Source organism: Micrasema longulum, unplaced genomic scaffold (assembly GCF_059751315.1).
Source record: "Micrasema longulum isolate JH-2025_06_02 unplaced genomic scaffold, ASM5975131v1 h1tg001371l, whole genome shotgun sequence".
Classification (NCBI taxonomy): Eukaryota; Metazoa; Arthropoda; class Insecta; order Trichoptera; family Brachycentridae; genus Micrasema; species Micrasema longulum.
In genome coordinates, this window is record NW_028278557.1 from 95,748 (window position 1) to 114,214 (window position 18,467).

Genomic DNA, 18,467 nt, shown 5'->3' on the forward strand with positions numbered 1-18,467 from the left:
TGTTACCTACAGGTCATAAACCATATTTATGATAGACTTCCACATTCCCTTCACAAATTTTTTATCCTCTCTGTTACAATAAATTCCAATCTCGATTACTCCCGAGGGGGTGAAATTTACCCTCGTCTACAAATATGTTGACATTGTTTCATATTGCGGATTCCGTGGTGTTATTGATAAGATACATGACTCACGCACTAAAGGTTCCGGGGTCGATTCTCGATGACGTGTGCTTTAATTTTCTACTGTAATTGAGCCTCTTCGACTGATCTGGTGCAAAAAATATAAAACGAAAAAAACAATCGTTTTTAATAAATCCTTTGCTCCATGACAGCCGTTACGTATTTGGACGTATTTTATTAGTTTCGACCATTTTGAAGTTATTTATTCCAAAAACGACTCCTGGGGATCAGCGGATTTTATGCTGTAACTAATTCGTTTCGTAAATTCATTCGTATCGTATGAAAGGGAACGAATGTAAAAAAACATATTGATTGCATAAGAGCGAGATGAATATACGACGAACGAACGAACGAACTCACGAACGAAATTATGACAAAATACTCGTAAGTCTCAAGTATTGTGTGGAGCTGCCATATTTTTGTTACTTGATTATATTGTTTTTTTTTTTTAAATTTATTTTTGTAAATAATACTCTGGTTAGGTTAGAAATATAAATGCGTTAATTCTATCATAGATTTTATTGTGACTTGATTTTTTAAATAAGATTCCTGGCAGAGTCAACTTGAAATATATATTTACAATTTGGCTATCTACAGTAAAGAGGAGATTCAGTATTACCGTAAATTTGATCTAAAAAATGTTTTCTTGCACGCGATAAAAATCAGAGCATATATAATTGTGCGGCAAAATATCTCAAAAATGTAGGAAAAATTAATAAAAATGAACTTCATATTTTGAACGACGTCATAATTTCTTCCAAATCAACCAATAATAGCGTTGTTATAAAACTTATGACGTCACTGGCGAAGTAATTCCAAAACTACGAAACTTTAAAAAATCATGCTGATCCATATTTTAAGTTTTGACTTTGTTTAATAGGATTTTAACAAATATATATATATTTTTTTAAATCTTTAACTTTCTTATGAACTGTCCTCGGATGGCCAACTAAAGCGTAAGACTATCTAGATATCCCTGGTGGCTCCTGGCCAAAAACCTTGGTAGTGCTTTTCTTTAGATTTTGTCAACTTTTAGCTATATTAGATTTAATTATACGGGTAGCTACTTAAGTTTTGAGATATGGCAACATCATCATTTTTAATCTGACATTGTCATAACAAAATTTGCTTTTTTTAATGGTAAAAGTTCTCAGAACCTTCTGTCATAGGAGTAATATTTGTGTAGTTTACAGATACTTGAAAAATTAATATATAATGGAAATTTTTAAATCTCAATGAGGAATAATAGAGACCGCAAAATGAAATTTCATCGAATACCTTTATTATGCCTATTGTACTTAGTGTTTTTGGTTCGTTCTGAAAATCAAAGCGAACGTGTCAAAAGTAGTTTTTAACGTCAAATCGTGTGATGTCGGTTTAAAACCACAAAGTAAAATTAGCAACGCAAAATACCCCAAAATATCACTAGGTACTCGACTAGCTGAAACTCGTGACGAGAAATTAATCGAGGGGAATAAATTAATTTTGTAACTTGCTGTGAAATTACATTCTTCATATAATTTTTTTTTATTTTTTTTTTTTTTATTTATTTTTCTTTTTTAAATTCAAAACAATTTATTTTTTTTAAATTCCCGCCAAACTGCAGAAGCAGTTTTTTTGCAGGGATTTCTCTCTTTAAACATTTTTGTAACATAGTATAATAAATGTTTACATAAAATATTTTTTAAAAAAAATCTTAAAAATATCAATAAAATAAAAGTTTAAAAAAAATTAAATACAAGTTAATCAAGTCTTTTTTGAAAACGAAATATATAAAAAATAATAAACAAACACTTTTTTTTACACTGTTTTAAATTGTTTGGTTTCCCCATTTTTTATAATTTTTTTTTTTTTTATAGACTAAACTTAGAATTTAAGAAAAATATTTTTAAAACCAATTTTACTTTGTTTTTATTCATATCACTATTTTTTATTTCGTCCGGGAGTCTCTTTACTATGCGAGGGAGTATATACGCCCTGGTCCTCTCTCCATACGCATTTATGGCTCTTCTTTCTATGAAGTTTCCTCTCGCTTTTTGGCGCGTTTCATGCTTATGTGATATTGGCGTTTTATAGAAATCCATGAAGTCCTCTGTTACCAGGCGATAGTATATCATATTCTGTACCGTCAAAACTTTACACATCGGGAAAAGATTTTCGTAGTCATTTTGAGTTATTAAGTTGGTTTTACTTGCTAACATTTTAAGGAATCTAATTTGTAATTTTTTTATCCTATTTGTATACGTTGTAAATGTTAGCCCGTAACAACTCACTCCATACGATATAATTGACTCAACCAGCGCATGGTATAAACAGTACAAGGTGGCCCGCGGAACACAGAATTTCAAATAATTAAATTTTATAAGTACCGCTTTTAGTTTTTGGCAAACACTTTCTACATGTAATTTCCAATGAAAATTATTTTCGATAGTTAAGCCTAGATATGTATATTGTTTGACCATTTCTATCGTTTGACAGGCACAAGGTGATTTTTTTAAATGGAGACATTCATAATCGTGACCTTTAACATTAAGTATTTTGTTTTGTTTACTTGTATGCGTTCATAATATCATTTACAGACTGTCAGATTATGTATTTATTTTGCAAAGTGAACGGATATTTTATTTGTGTTGTTATTCACGGAATCCTCAAAAAGGTTTTCCCGACATGAACCTTGCGAGCCAAACAAAATTTTAATGATTCATTCAAGGATGAACGTACCTATAAATATATGCTATATAATAATTATTTCAATTGAGGGTTTCAAAAGATAAATATTATATTCGGTTTACTTTGGCTGAATAGACGATTTCTTTTGAACGATACTTGTATTCCTAATTCTATTATTAACAACTTCAGGCTATCTTTAATTTAATTGGATTTTTATTTACTGAATGTATCCATATCTTTTTTCTCCTGACTGTCTCATTTACTTGGGGGCAGCCCCCTAGTCCTCAGTCTATATGTTGGACTTGGATATTTGTTGTTTAGTTTCTATTTTACGGCCGGTTGCCACCTGACGCCAAGACAGGAACCCTTCTTGCTAACTGGTGCTTAGGATACCACCATTGACTATTTTTCCTCCGCTGCCGTCTTCAAGACAACGTCTTGCTCGACGCCACTGTCTTCCAACAGCCCAGCCCAGTATGTACGAGTGGCCTGTGATAATATCTGTGCCCCTTCCGCCTGTTCTGCCTTAATGATGCTTTTCATATCCGCCATCACAGTCGTTGAGGTCTTCTCCGGTACCTCTGGGCGAGGGATCACGTTATACCCCGCAATACTGGGTCCTCACCCAAACCTAGTCACCTAAACACTTCGGTCTACTGCAGCGAAAGGTGCCCACCCCCGCGACGTGGACGCGCTGAATGAGAATTGCTCCATTAGGAACAGAGAAGCTGACTCAGTCCTCCCGGAGCTCATTGGAGATGTATGAAGGTTTTTTGTGAGTACCATATGCTCCAACTAGGGAGCGGACATGAAATGATGATGATGATGATACTTAACTTTCATCTGTGTTTATACCGAGCGATTACAAAGCCGGCTAACGTCTCGATACGTACACTCAGGAAGACAGTAAAACAGATGGAAAAAATATAATTACTAAATTATTTTTTTATAGTGGCAACATTTTTACGCTTAGGTGCTTTTATATGTCAATAGGACAGAATCTAGCTACCTTATCTGTGCATCCAGCACTTCGTTTTCAAAACTGACCGTTGCGTCAAGATTTAATTCGACTTCAAATTTACTCGTTTCTCTCTTATGTTTGCAATGGGCTTTTAAGAAAAAAACTAGCCGCCTTAGAACGATTTAAAAAATTTAAAAAATTGTAATCAAAACAAAACCTGCTCGGTGGAACAAAATTTCTGTCACTTTTGATGAATAGATGCGTGTACCGTGGGGTTCTAGACCCGTCGCGACGGTACAAACCGATGAACTCACCTCATAACTTGAAGGTACCTGCGTAATCGCTCAGGAGAATTTATCTTCAACTATGCCGTCATGGCGAAGGTATGACGTCTTTAGCTTCCCATTGTAATTCAGGCCTTGTCTTGTCTCCCGAAAAAATGTACTTTTCTGCTCTGACCAATAATTATCCACTTATTATAGTGTAAACTTACTACGATGGATACACGCACTGCGTCATCAATAATTTTAATATAAGCCTTGTAAATTTCAAAAATATAAATATTTTTACATTTTATTTTTTCTATCCGTACCCGGTGGTTCATAGGGGTATACATTAGCACTTCAATTGCAGCGTATCTTGATGATCATTGTTTTTCTCTCTCTCTTCAATCCGTGCCTCATGTCTGAGGATGGTGATTACGCCTGACTCCAGGCATGGCTCGTCTGTGGACAGTCTCCCTCCATCTGGAACGGTCTTGTGCTCTTCTATAAGCATTCGCCAGTGTATGATTCTGATAATTCAGTGACTGTGCCGCTCCCTCTTGTCAGTTGACGTCCATGCGACCTTGTCTTTTCGACACTTTCCAGGAGAATTCCCATTAAATATCTTAAGTTAAATAAAGCAGTCGGATCAGATGGAATACCAGCTGAATTAATTATACATTTAGGCAGTATATACTTTTTGTAATCTTAAATGGAAAACTGGTACATTCATTTATTCATTTTATTCATTTATTAGTTTATGCATACAATGTTACAAAATGGCACAAAAAACACTCTGGCAAATTCTGCTAGTACTAGGAGTAGGCTCAGTATATGAAGGGTCGGCAAGCCAGAAATATTAATACGCCTAATGTTGCAATCGGTTCCTATATGGGCAAATGCCTGTTCTAAGAAACCGATTTGTTGCGGCAAATATGGTTTACGAATATGTTTCCTATAAATTAAAAACAATATTGAAGAAATGGCGAGAAAGAACATGGCCAAAAGACTGGTCTAAATCCGTTTTCATCCCACTACACAAAAAGGGTTCAACGGCCAAATGTGATAACTATAGGATGATTGCACTCACCGCGCATGCAAGTAAAATTATACTGCATATTTTACATTTGACGTAAAATACTTCCTTGACTGGCAAATCCCACAGGAGCAAACAGGTTTTGATAAGGGAAAGGGGACGCGTGAGTAGATTTTTAATGTTAGGCAATTTATCGAGAAAAGCAGAGAATTCAACAAACCTGTGTTTCTCTGTTTCATTGATTATAAAAAAGCTTTTGACTGTGTAAATTGAAGCAAATTATGGGTTGTCCTCAATGAGATTGGGGTACCAGTACACCGTATTTGCCTGATAAAATCACTTTACAAAAAAGGTCAGCAATTGTGAATTTCAACAATGAACTATCAGATAACTTCCCAGTTCGAAAAGGCGTTAGACAGGGTTGCATTTTGTCTCCCGCCTTGCTTAATATATATGGTGAATATATCATTCGAAAGACACTTATCAGCTGGACAAGTAAATTCTCGAGCTAATTAAGTAGCGCCATTATCCTTACTGCGCAACTTAAAAAGAGTCAACAATTTCATTTATTTATGTTCTCTCATCAGCGATGGCGGTGGGTGTGAAGGTGAAATACGGTGACGTGTTGGTATTGCCAAAAGTGCTATGAGTCGGCTGGTGAAGATCTGGAAGAATCACAGTATAACCATTAACACCAAAACAGACTGGTGAAGGCCTTGGTTTTCTCAGTGTACGGTGTGGAGTTTTGGACACTGAGTGAATCTGAAAAGAAAAAAAATCGAAGCTTTCGAAATGTGGTGTTGGCGGCGAATGCTGCGGATTCCGTGGACGGCCAGACGTACGAATGCATCTATCCTCCAAGAACTGGACATAGGAGAAAGACTGACATCCATGTGCGAGAAAAAAATCCTGAAGTTTTTTGGGCATATTTCCAGGGGAATCTGATGGTTTGGAGAAAACTATTCATTATTGTTACATGGGGGTTAATGAGATCAGTTTTAGGCTTCAGGTAACAGTCCTAAAGTCTACTGTGCCAGGAATTGAATATGGGAGTTTGAGCATCGTTTGGCGAACGCGCTAGTTCAAGCTACACTTATCAAATACTACAAAGCGCACTTATCTCCACTAAATTTCCAGTTTCAGGATCTTCACTAGAGAGTAGCATCGAGTCTAAATACTGGTCTAGTGTTCTGATTATTTTTCACACACATACCTGTTAAATTCTTTATTTATCCGGTCGCATACACATACTTACTATTTATATGTACATACATATATTTACACTGTCAACATTTTTATTAAATTATTCGTTTATTTTCCTATTCCTTCCAGAGAAAACCCAAGCTGTTAGAATAAAAGTAATAAAACCACTTAACTTAATTATTTCTTTTCTAGCATCGGGACACCCAGGAGACTTTGGCTGTATTGGATCGTTTGGATTTGGACACCGAAAAACCATCTGATGAAGAAGTGGCCAGAAAGTTTGGCTTCGAGGAAGATTACTTCAAGGGAACCGTCTCCTGGTGGCAAAATCTCAAGCCACAGATGTGGAGCCTGTTTGATGAACCGTACAGCTCCAATTCTGCAAAGGTAAGAATTATTCTAACACTTTTTTCTGTATTCCAAGATAAGCGTCAGCTTTTAAGTATCTATATGGTCTCTTCACTCTTTTTATTATTAGTTTTTTAAACTAAGCAAAAAATTGCCATGCAAAGGTATTATTGTTTTCCGTGCGACGTAAGATAAATTTTATACAATCGTTTAAAATACGCATATTTTCAACGATCGGAAAACGAGATATTTTGCGCCCAATGGGACGAAAGGCACGTATTACGTTACCGCGCTATGATTGCATGCAATGTTAGTAAGAAACGCATTCAGTGGACATAACTTGTGGTGTCAATGTAACATGACGCCAACTGCGAACCATTTTGTACGTACTTATTTTCGAACCCGAAAAGTATAAATGAAGATTTGTTTCTACATGATAGCATTGACATAATAATACATATAGACACACCCTCAGCCCTCAAAAATGATGACACTCAATTCATTCCGAGCACTCGTTCATGCGAAACACGTATTTAGTCGTTTGTCGCCAGGTTTGACGTTTAGAATCGAAACCAAAATGCCTGCGTGTGTCATGAAAGCTTGTAAAAACCTTACGGATAGATTTTGCAAAAAATAAGTATGTAACTTTTTATTGGTAAATATTTGTTCATGAGAGATTAATAAAGCTTAAAACAATTTATATTCTAATACAAATATTATTTTTCGTAAACGTCAAACTGCGCCAGCGGCGCAGTTGTGAAGCTTTTATTACTACAAAGCTACACTGATAGAAATAGGTTTTTAAAATATAATAAATGTGAGTTAATATTTTTTTGCATACTCCAAAAACATTCATACAAAGCATACCCCAGTGAAAAGAAAGAAATTGTCCTTGTCCGGGTGGATAAAGAAAACAGTTATGTGTGTGAAATCAAACCTGAATCCTGGACAAGGGGTTTTGACTAGATGGGTACTCTCAGGTGAAAATCCTGAATAAGGAAATCAAGTGGAGATATGTCCACTATGTATAGTCGTTTGCTTATTTGCCTACCACGCCCGAGGTCCCAGGTTCAATTTCTGTTAGGAATGACGTAAATTATTTGGTTTAAAAGGTGGCTTTACACTGCAATATTTCACTATCTATAGACAGACACCTGAAGCATAACACTGATCACTTTACTTTCATGTGACGGATGATCAAGATACGTTGCATCCGGTGTTCTAATTTAGCACTCTGTGCATTATCGTATGCGTATAAGGGTATAAGGTTATGATTACTTACCTTCTCAGGTTTAATAGGGTTGTGTTCCCGTGGATAGTATCGCGGACTCACAGATCAAAGATCCAAGGTTCGAATTCCACTTTAGCACAACTTGATTCAAATATCCTAATCATGAGGTATTTACACCAAAAGTGACCGTTTAAATTGAAATTTTCTAGTAAATCATAAGAACGTTAATATTTATTTTAGTAATTACAGTGCATGGATAGTAAAAGAAGCAATTGAAATGCACAGACACCAAAATAACATAAACAAAGACGACGTGCTTAAATGAAACTTAACATAATTTCTAGAACTACATACTACAAAAATGAATAGAAATGTGCTTACTGCCGGCTGCGACACGATACAAATTACTAGTACTTAAACACATTTTTTTATACAAAACACTCATTTTACCCTGAAGATGGCTCCTGCAATGGTAGCTGAAACGTCTGAACAAATCCAACACACACTGTATCACTCAAAAAAGAAACATATTGAGTCATTAGTATCTTTGAAAAATCCAAATAAGTCGATTCGAGTTTTTAACTTCCGAATCAGTTTTGTAACTTAAATTCAACAAATAGTGTTAATTCCTTGACTTACACGGAGCTAAATGAATACGAATTTGTAAGCGTCGCGGCGTAACAAGATTTTCCCAAAACGGCTTCGTATTACGGAACATTCACGATCTAATTCGGTGAAAGCTCCCAAGTTCAGGCATTATTCGACGGAGCTTACAAGTGCCGACGCCATTTCTGTTGATATTATTCAAATCAGTCGGTGAGCCACACGAAAAGCTTATCGAGAAACCCGGTACTCGTTTACTAACAGTAAGACAAGCCAAAATATCGTTAATTTAAATCATTTGGTTCAAGAAGCGTAAAAATTCAAGATATCCCAGTTGTAAATAATCTATTATTTATTTAACAAATTACAACAGGGATGGAGAATACCTTAGAAAAGGGAATATGGAAGTCAAGGCATTTGCATGGCTTATAACCAGTCATTGCCTGGTTTAAGTGGCCACTTTACACACTGTAACATTCACCATTTGCCTATGTTTGAACATCCATATTTCTTAATTTCTTCCATTTGATGATTTTATTATTCTTCTTATCAGCCCGAGATGATGGTCTTAAAGATTTTTGGCATTTTAACACCACTCTTGCCAGGCGGGTTGGTGATTATAATTTCAGCCGCCCTAACATAGGGGACAGACGCTGTTGATTTAAGTGAAGTTAAATAGCTGAAACCTGTATTGTTGTGAAGAGATTTATCTGACTGAATAATTTCACATACTAGGCAACGCCTGAAAACAATTTACCGATTTTTAACTTCTTCATGGACCATTTATTTATTTTATGATTTTAATATGAATAGTAATAAAATTTCTTTGTTAAAATGTATTATTTTGTTTTATTTGACCAACAATAGCTTTTACCTAAGTAGGCGTCTTGTGGACTGGTAAATCGATATTTGATATCAATATTATAATTATTAACTATAGAGTTAAAATTTACAATGCATACATTGATTACTTGCATACAGAATATTAAAATAATATAATATTGCTAGACCCATAACCCTTTGTAATTGTTTACAAAATCCAATGTTTTACACACAAAATAAAGAAAAACAATAATAAAGTGCAAAAGCCACACAAACTTTTTTGAAATAATGATAAATGTTAAAATAAAAGCTAATAAAAAAGCAATAATTTGTAGGGAAAAACTATTTTTTAATAAATTATGATAGCAAACTTATGGTAGTATTTTTTTTTTATTTGCTTTCATTTGAAAGGTAAGTTGGTGAGTCTTTCGCTTTGGATGCCTATCCAAATACAAAGAAGTATTGCAGAGTATTGCAACCATGAAAACCACTTTAGCTACTTTCAAAAAACGCCTGAAACATTATTATATATCCCCAGAATCCTAAAACCCCTGAATTTTATTGCTTTTTTTTATTTTTCTTAAATGTATATCTTTATCCCTTTTTTCATTCCTTGGTCCCTCTTTTTCTCTCTCCTTCCAAACACACTATCTGATCCCACATTCCTCATCATTTAACAATTATAACTTAATGTGCGTTTTTATTTTAGTAGAGTTAATATGCGCAAGTTATTTTGAATTATTAGGTTTTTTTTAATTTTATATATGTACCTATCTTTTGGTATGTTCAATTTATGTTTTTTTTAGTACAAAATATTTACCAATCTCTTCTTTTTGACCAATCTGTTTTTTGGTTGCCTGGAAGATATTGCTTTTAGCAAAAAGTCCGCCAAAGTACTTATTCTTTGTACTTGAAGTTTTAAATAAAAAAAATAAATAAAACCAATATTTCACATCCAGATCAAGAATCGAACCATTTTGCTTTAGTTGATTAAATTTGTCAATTGACAAGTACTGACCATAAACTGTTTTCGAATTATATCTAGATGAAAAAAATATTTTTTATTGGATATTGGATCGGATAATTAGAGCAAAAAAGAAATTTTTTTTCAAACAAATATTTACTTTCTTATAATTTAAACAAATATTTCATTTTGAAGATTATTTTTAACGAGTTGAAAATTATAAAAGAAATAATGAGAAGGAAGTTGGGTTAAAGGAGGATTCAAACCTCGAACCTATGATCCGGACCACAACCTAATTCTATGATCATTAGAAAATACAAATTTTGAATGTTTCTAAACAACAGCATTATTGAATTGTATAAATAAAACACTTTGTTTTAAGTCCACTGAGTTTATATATTTAACACGACATGTTTCGGACACGCAGTACTGTAGATGGACAGTTTTATTTATACAATTCAATATGTTATTCCACAATGTTAACGCCGAGTCAATAAATAGTAGAACAGCATTATTCATTTTCCGTACTTAATGATGCATATAGCACTGCGAGTTTTGATCACTTTACTTACATGAGGGTCCGATTAAAATGTTGGGTGCCAGTCCAAAGACTATCAATTTTTCTAATGTAAAATCACATTCTTAAACAAATATTTCATCTCAACCATGCCGGGAATTGAACCAGAGACATCTTGCGCGGTAGGCAAACGCGCTGACCACTCAATTACGAGGCGGCTTTTCAACATACTTCTTTAATAATCATAATTTCATGAAAAAGTTGTGTTTTTATATTCCTTTGTGAAATTTCTGAAAAACGTAACGACCTTTATTAGGCAACAAGAGTACTAATAACACAAAGGTTTTACTTTTTTACTCAATTTGTTGTCTTTTTTAACCAATTTATTTTTTAGCTATACGTTGACAGGTTTCGAGGTAACTACCTCATAATCAGGATTTATATCACTCGCGTTACTATTCATATTTTGTTCAAAATGTAAGAAAAGAACAAAAAGAAAAAGACGATTGACATTTTCAAAACTAATGTATGACTTACCATATTTAATTCCAACGGGAGAACCATAGAAAAAGACAAAACAATTAAATATACCTGAATTTTACGAATTCGAGATTCTCATAGATATAAAAAAACTAACAGAAGTTGACAATGTGGGAAAGAGATGATGTGAAAAAAAGTTATGAAAAATTTACCACAACACCCAGACCAATTGAGAAATAAATATTTCTTGAATTTCTTTCTTGCAACTGGCGGGAATCGAACCCGCAACACCAGATTTACAGTTAGCCGTCAAACTAACTGCGCCACAGTGCCTGTAAAGTCTTTAAACAAATCAAATAAATGAAGTTTTATCCTCGGAGCAAAACAGAATTCAATAAGTAAAAGAAAATAGTATACATGTAATTAACTAACTGAAGGGCTTATTAGTAATCTTTAAGGGTTTTTGTTTAATTTTATATCAAATAAAACTTGTCAAATTTACTATGGGAAGTTTTTTTCATTAATTAATAATCAATTGAATTTAATTTTAAGTCCTCTATAAAAAAATATTCCCATTATGGTTCATCTTATCTTTTTCTTATAAACAAAACGGAACTATGAAATAAAAATAACTTAAAATTAAAGTTGTTTATACAAATTTGTAAGTTTGTACGTTTGTTATAAACGAATTTATTTCTCATCATCTTTTTCCATATCCGCTCTTATGTGGAGCATGTGTTCATCACCAGACGCCTCCAGGAGACCCTATCGTCAGCCAGCACTTTCACCTCCTTCTTTGCTAATCTGGCGTCCCTTAGTTCCACAGAATAAACCCGAAAGTTGGTTATCGACGACCTTTCATGACGGTGAGAGCCCGCTAGAAAAGGTAACGCGTGTCAACTTTTTATAGGACACCTATAACAAGTCGGTACATTCATATACCACAATAATTGAGTTGATAATTAGTTTCTTTAATTTTAGTAACGTACAATTTTAAAGCAGTGTTCCACTCGGATTTTCAAATTCAGTACTATGTTGATTTTCTTAAAAAATGACATATTTAATTAGGTTTGAAGACGTACATGAAAAAAAAGATCCTGTAAAGGTTAAAGCTCTCTGATGTTAAGGTTTATAAAAAAACATACATTTAATATATAAAAACATATTTTTTTTATAATAATGTTCATTATCTTTTTGTAAACTACCTTTTAAATTATGACAAAAAAAAACAATATATTTATTTAATTTTATTTATTTATTTATTATTCGTCACAAGTGCTTTTTACACCATAATGAGTTTAGTTACCCAAAAAAACACCAGTATGAAAACCTGGATAAAGCAATAAAAATATAAATAACAGGAAAAATATATATGTATATAAATATATATATATATATATATACGCAAAATTCTAAGTTCAGAAGAATCTTGGACGCGCGGTGGTTTGACTTTGTAAGTAATGAAGTAATAAGAGAACGGACGTACCAAACTCCAGTGACAACTGTCGTCAAGTAGTCTCTGGCAATCAGAGTAGCTTCTGTCGCCTCCTGATCAGGTTCTTGACGTCCTGGACGTCCACTGATGAGTGTTTGTCGTCAGTTTATGTCAAAATTTTGGGACGAGAACCTGACTTGGGAGGATGCACAGGAGCTGGCAGGATGCTTGGAGGATCTTTGTGGACACCATATGATCCAACTAGGGAGCAAAGATGGAATAATGAATATAACAATAGTATTGATTATTTTGTCGAGTTCTACGTGTTGGTATGTTAATATTTATTACATCCAGTAGTTTGCAACAATCGAATTTAGTTTTTTTTTTATTATTATAACTAACGGCTGTAACCAATTTGTATTGAATAAAAGTTATATACTAGAAAGAAAACATAGTTAATTCTTATGGTTTAACTCAGTAAAAGTAATGAGTAGTAAAAAAAAAAGATTTATAGTAAATACTGAAGTATAGAAGAAAAGTAGTAAAAAAAGAGATATATTTTAGGTTTAACATAGGCACACATTATTAGGCACACAAATTCAGAAAAAATATAAATAAATAGACATTTATATGAGTATATCTTTTAGAGCAATTAGTAATGAGAAAATGTTTAAAAAGGCTATAAAAAAATGGATAGTGGAGCTAGGTAGAAGTAAAATGGATTGTCTCATTCGCCCATACCAATACTGAATCAACTGCTCCACAACTGTATATCTTATGTTAGGTTTTTGTTATTTTCATTGTGTGTTTTGTAATATAAGTAATATAGATGTACATAAATACCTTGTTTTTAACACTGTCTGAATATTTGTTAATTATGTTTGTTTTTTAAGTTAGTCTTCTTTGTTTATTCTCAAATGTAATTTCAAAAAACTAAATTGTTAAGTGTCCTCGGCACGGGAAACCCCAGTGAGGTCACATTATTTTTATAATTAATTGTAGTTTGTAAGTGAAAAATATGAATAAATAAATAAATATTGTACAAACAGACTGAATCTCTGGTTCATCAGTTATTGTTGCAAAGTCAGTAGTACTTACTTTCTATGTACAACCGAATAAACATGAACCTATCTGATTTGATGATTTTATATAAAACATGTAGTGAATTAGTTTTATAGGAATGTGCAATTTGAAATTAATGAATATCAATCATTTTCGTTAAACTGTTTCAAAATGTATAATGTGAATTTTGTAAAAAGAGGACCCTATAGTAGAGCTGTAGTTTAATTGGCCAAAGTTAATATTACAACAAAAAAGCGGACGTGTTAGATGATTTATTCACAATTTCCGATTGTCAAATTCAAAATGACGGTCTTAACTAATAAAGGCCTTGTACTTTTATGTGGACTTTTGTCCGCACAATGTCCGTCATCCGAAAACTTTATTGTTAGCTCGGATTTCCGACATTTCCCCTAGATCGGATGTACCGGTGCTTGGTCGGTCGGAATTCGATTGACAGACAAATACAGCACAGCATTAAACAGGATTGTACTCGTATGTAACTATTGTCTCTCTCAGAATTGACAAATATTCCGTGCGACAATAAATGGTGGGTTTTAAAATTTATTTGAAATACAACAGGCCAGAAGGCCCAATAATAGCGGTGAATTGCAGCACAAAATACCCAGACTTGAAAAAAAACACATTAAATTTTTGTGTTCCCGCCGAGAATTGAACCGGAACGGAAGGTTCCGTGCATAGTTGCTGAATGTACATCTTGAGTGGTTTATGCTATGCATATGTGCCGCATGTAATGTATATGTTTGTGTATGTTTTATATGTGCGTTCATGTGTGTGCGTGGATGGCTCGGAGTGTACATTCGGTATTTTTATTTATTTTAATTTATTACCTCCATGGAAAACGCAAATGTCAACAATTATCTTTTTTTCACTTAAAATTCTTATTTATTTTTTATTTTTTGTCACATTTAACGTTTATATCTTTTTAATTTATGAAAACTTAATTGGTCTTTTTATGTTAAAAAATTGTTGTTTTTAATACTGATTTTGTATGACTGTATGTTTTCTAAATAAAATAAAATAAAATAAAAATAAATAAAATAAAATAAGACAAGCGTCTTATTACATCATGGAGGCCGCTGTTTTTTACTTGTGTTCAGATTTTTTTTATTTTTTTTATTTGATAATGTATTTGTACTACAACAGACCAATAAGCCCAATTACAGCGGTGAATTACGGCACTGAATACCAAGACTTGAGAAAAAACACATTATTTTTTTTGTGTTCTCACCGGAAATCGAACCCGGAACCTTCTGTGCTTGATTCAAGATCTTAACCATTACACCATAGATGAAATGATTTGATGTCGCGCCGCCACATTCATGAAATGAATGTGACGGCGCGACGGTCAGAAAATATAGAGGTGTGCAGATGATTAAAAGACGAGCAGATACGGGCAAATGAAATTATAAACATGCGGTAGTTGACAAAAATTATCAAGAAGAATAAATGTGAATGTTGATGTTGGTTGCTATGGATATGGAAAATTGTTCTTATAGCAACCGTAGCTACCCATGGCCATAGAGACGAGGAGAATAAATTAACATTGAAAATTGAGAATATAAGTGGACCTTCATCTACTGGCTATCCATCCAGCCACAAACCACTCAATCCCACCAACCACTCGCGCAACCAATGTTGTGCGTTTCTTCTAAAAAAAAGACTTTAAAAAGGACAGTAACGTTAGGTTTAAACTGTTTAACCTCTAATTACCGAGTCACGGGTAGGAACCCCCAAAACAACTATATGCAAGTTTAAATAGAATAGAATCTAACGATAATTAATACGGCCATCAATCTCTGGGGGTTCTCACGTTGGCGTTGGTTGTTATAAACTTTCCCCTAAGTTAAAAACTTGCGAACATCATCGTTGTAATGAACGCCTGTAAACATCGCATCGGTTAATTTTAAGTGCTTTGCCTTCAAAAGAATTTTATTATGATAATTAAGTATATCTGTGAGTTCCTGCATTTTAAATGAACTGTATTTTATTTGAAAATAATGTTAAAAACCCTTACAGATTATTACATTCATTTTTAAAAAGACTTGTTAAATTCACACTCTCTTGTTAATAATAATGTTTTTAAAGATCTTTTGTAAAGATTGCTTGAGTCTTTTGTTAACTCGTAATTCAAACAATAGACTCGTAACAATGTCGTAATTATACAAAAAAATACTAAAACTAATGTTTGATCTGGTAGTTTATTGTATAATTGTTGTCCCTGGTTTATTACTTTCTGGCGTCCTTGTCTCGTTTCAAAATGTTGTATGTGAAATTGTTCTGATATTGTCGTGTTATTTCTTATTTTTTCTCAATGCATCATCAAACGTATGTTTATAAAAAAAAGGACAAAACCTTTATTTTAAAAATTCAACTACGCTTGAAACTATGGTCACCCTATAATTTCTATAATCCAAGCTACCTACACTTATATAAAGTTTATATTTGAAGCACTAACTTTGTGGTTATTCATTATTCAGCTAGTTTCTTGGCTCACCACAGGCGCTGGGCACGCTTTATAAAAAAATATATTTATATTAGGATAAAAATACAAACGGTGGAAATGATTTAAAATAAAAAGTTTTTCTTTCTGTAAATAAAGTTACAATAATTATGGTTAGTCAAATATAACGGTAACCTGCGCATAATCGCTTCTATACACGGTTCGCCCCTGCAACCATTATAGGTTTCAGCTGATAACTGATACTCGCTTGCATTCACACACACACACACACACACACACGCGCGCGCGCGCGCGCACACACCCACACACGCACAGGCACTTTAGTAGTTCATGTGAGTATATGTTTATGTAATCAAAACATTATTGTAAATGTTTTCTTGTAAATAAATCTTCTTCTTCACGTTTCATGTCAGGTCTCCCCTATGTTGACGACCACTTGGAGAAAGCTCTATATAGTGATATCCTGGAGGATTGTTGACCGAAATGGTTTTTCGTTGCCTTCTTCGGTCGAATTTGTACCTGCGCTACCTGTCCTTAGCTGGAGGGGTCCCGTTTTATAGCGACGCCACTCCCCATTCATCCTCTCCCTATTTGCTATAGCACTGATGCTAATGCCAGTGTCCACATAACCCAGGACTCGCAGGGCCTAAAAGATCACTCATGGACGCTAAGGCGTAGGACTGTTGGTGGTGTTGATGATGGAATGCAACTGCGGCATTACACAGCCTTTTACATGCGCGCATTTTCCAGCAGAATGTGCACAACCGTGACCCATGCACATGAACCAATAAATGAATCATGTATATTTGTTTGTTAATCCCGTATAAGTTGGATTCGTTGCGTTCCGGCTAAAAAAAAAGGTAAAATGCGTGTTTTTTAGAAAAAAAAATTGAATAATAGTCATTTGAACCGTGGCATATTCCGTGTCATTGTCTTTTGTGGTGCGTAGTGCCGGTAACAATACTGAGATTAATTTCAGACCGTGTTCTTTGTTTATGTTATTTGGGTGTTTGTGTATTTCAACTGCCTCTTTTTAGTATTCATGCACCGTAATTTATTGGCTTATATAAAATCTTTGGTCCGAAAGCAAAAAGATGTCCTGTGTGTATAAAGTGTTCCGCTATTGCAGATTTTTCAGACTCCTCAAGTTTACACGCTCTTGTATGTTCATCAATATTTTTTTTTGCTGTGCGCCCTGTTTGTCCATTGTAAACTTTATCACAGCCTTGGCAGCTCAGTTTATAAACCGCTTCATTTTCCAGGGAGTTCTTGTCTTTCGGGTTTAATAAATAGTCCTTTATTTTCCCCACAGTCCCAAATATTGTTAAAAAAAAATATTTTCCAAACACTTTGGCTATCTTGTCGGTAACATTCCGTACATATGGTAGGTATATAGTCCCTTTTGTAACATCTTTTTTACTTATTTTCTTCATAGCTCGGGATTTTAAAATATGGTCAATTTGTTCCTTCTTATGTCCATTACGCTCTAACGCATCTGTAACTTTGTTAATTTCTTCTCCATTTGCAAAATCTTCGCACATTCGTGTCACTCTCGTTAGTGGAGTACTCATCAGTCCCCGTTTTTGTGCTGGGTGATATTGTGAATCAGCATTTATGTATCGGTACTCGATAAATAAATATATGTTTTAGTAATGCTTTCGAATTTCATAAATCATCATATTTCAATTTGTTGCAACAGAGAGGGAAAACATTTTTGAGAAGGGAATATGGGAGTCTAGGCATTTACAGGGCTTATGACCTGACATTGGCTGGTTTATGTGGCCACTTTAAACACTGTGTAACATTCACCATTTTGCCTATGTTTGTTCATCCACATTTCCTCAACTCTTCCATCTGTGGACTTTTGTGAAGTAGAAAAACTGAAACCTTTATCATGTGGGCGAGATTCATCCGGTTGAACCAATTCACTTACTAGGCAACACCTGAAAACAATTTTCCAATTTTGTATACTTCGCCTTTTACCAGGTAGTTAATTCAACAATGTTTTGAGTATGTCCAAATGCTTGCCAACTGGCTGGATTTTCTCCCCAGGGAGTTGTTCATGTTTAATTGTGTTGCAACAGAGAAGCCTAGACTTCCATATTCCCTTCTCAAAAAAAAATTCCCTCTCTGTTTGCAAAAAAATTAAAAATGAACAACTCCCTTGGGAAAAATTATGCCAGTCTGCAAGCATTTGGACACACTCAA

The 18,467-nt window shown here is 34.0% G+C and overlaps 1 protein-coding gene across 1 annotated transcript in view; it reads left to right on the top strand.

Annotated features, from left to right (window-relative positions):
- Shaw (potassium voltage-gated channel shaker cognate w) overlaps positions 1–18,467 on the top strand; it is a 177,394-nt gene that overhangs the window by 72,262 nt on the left and 86,665 nt on the right. Inside the window, exon 3 of the mRNA XM_088235396.1 lies at positions 6,508–6,702. Coding sequence (XP_088091522.1) covers positions 6,508–6,702 — 195 coding nt within the window. The remainder of the gene's footprint in view (positions 1–6,507; positions 6,703–18,467) is intronic.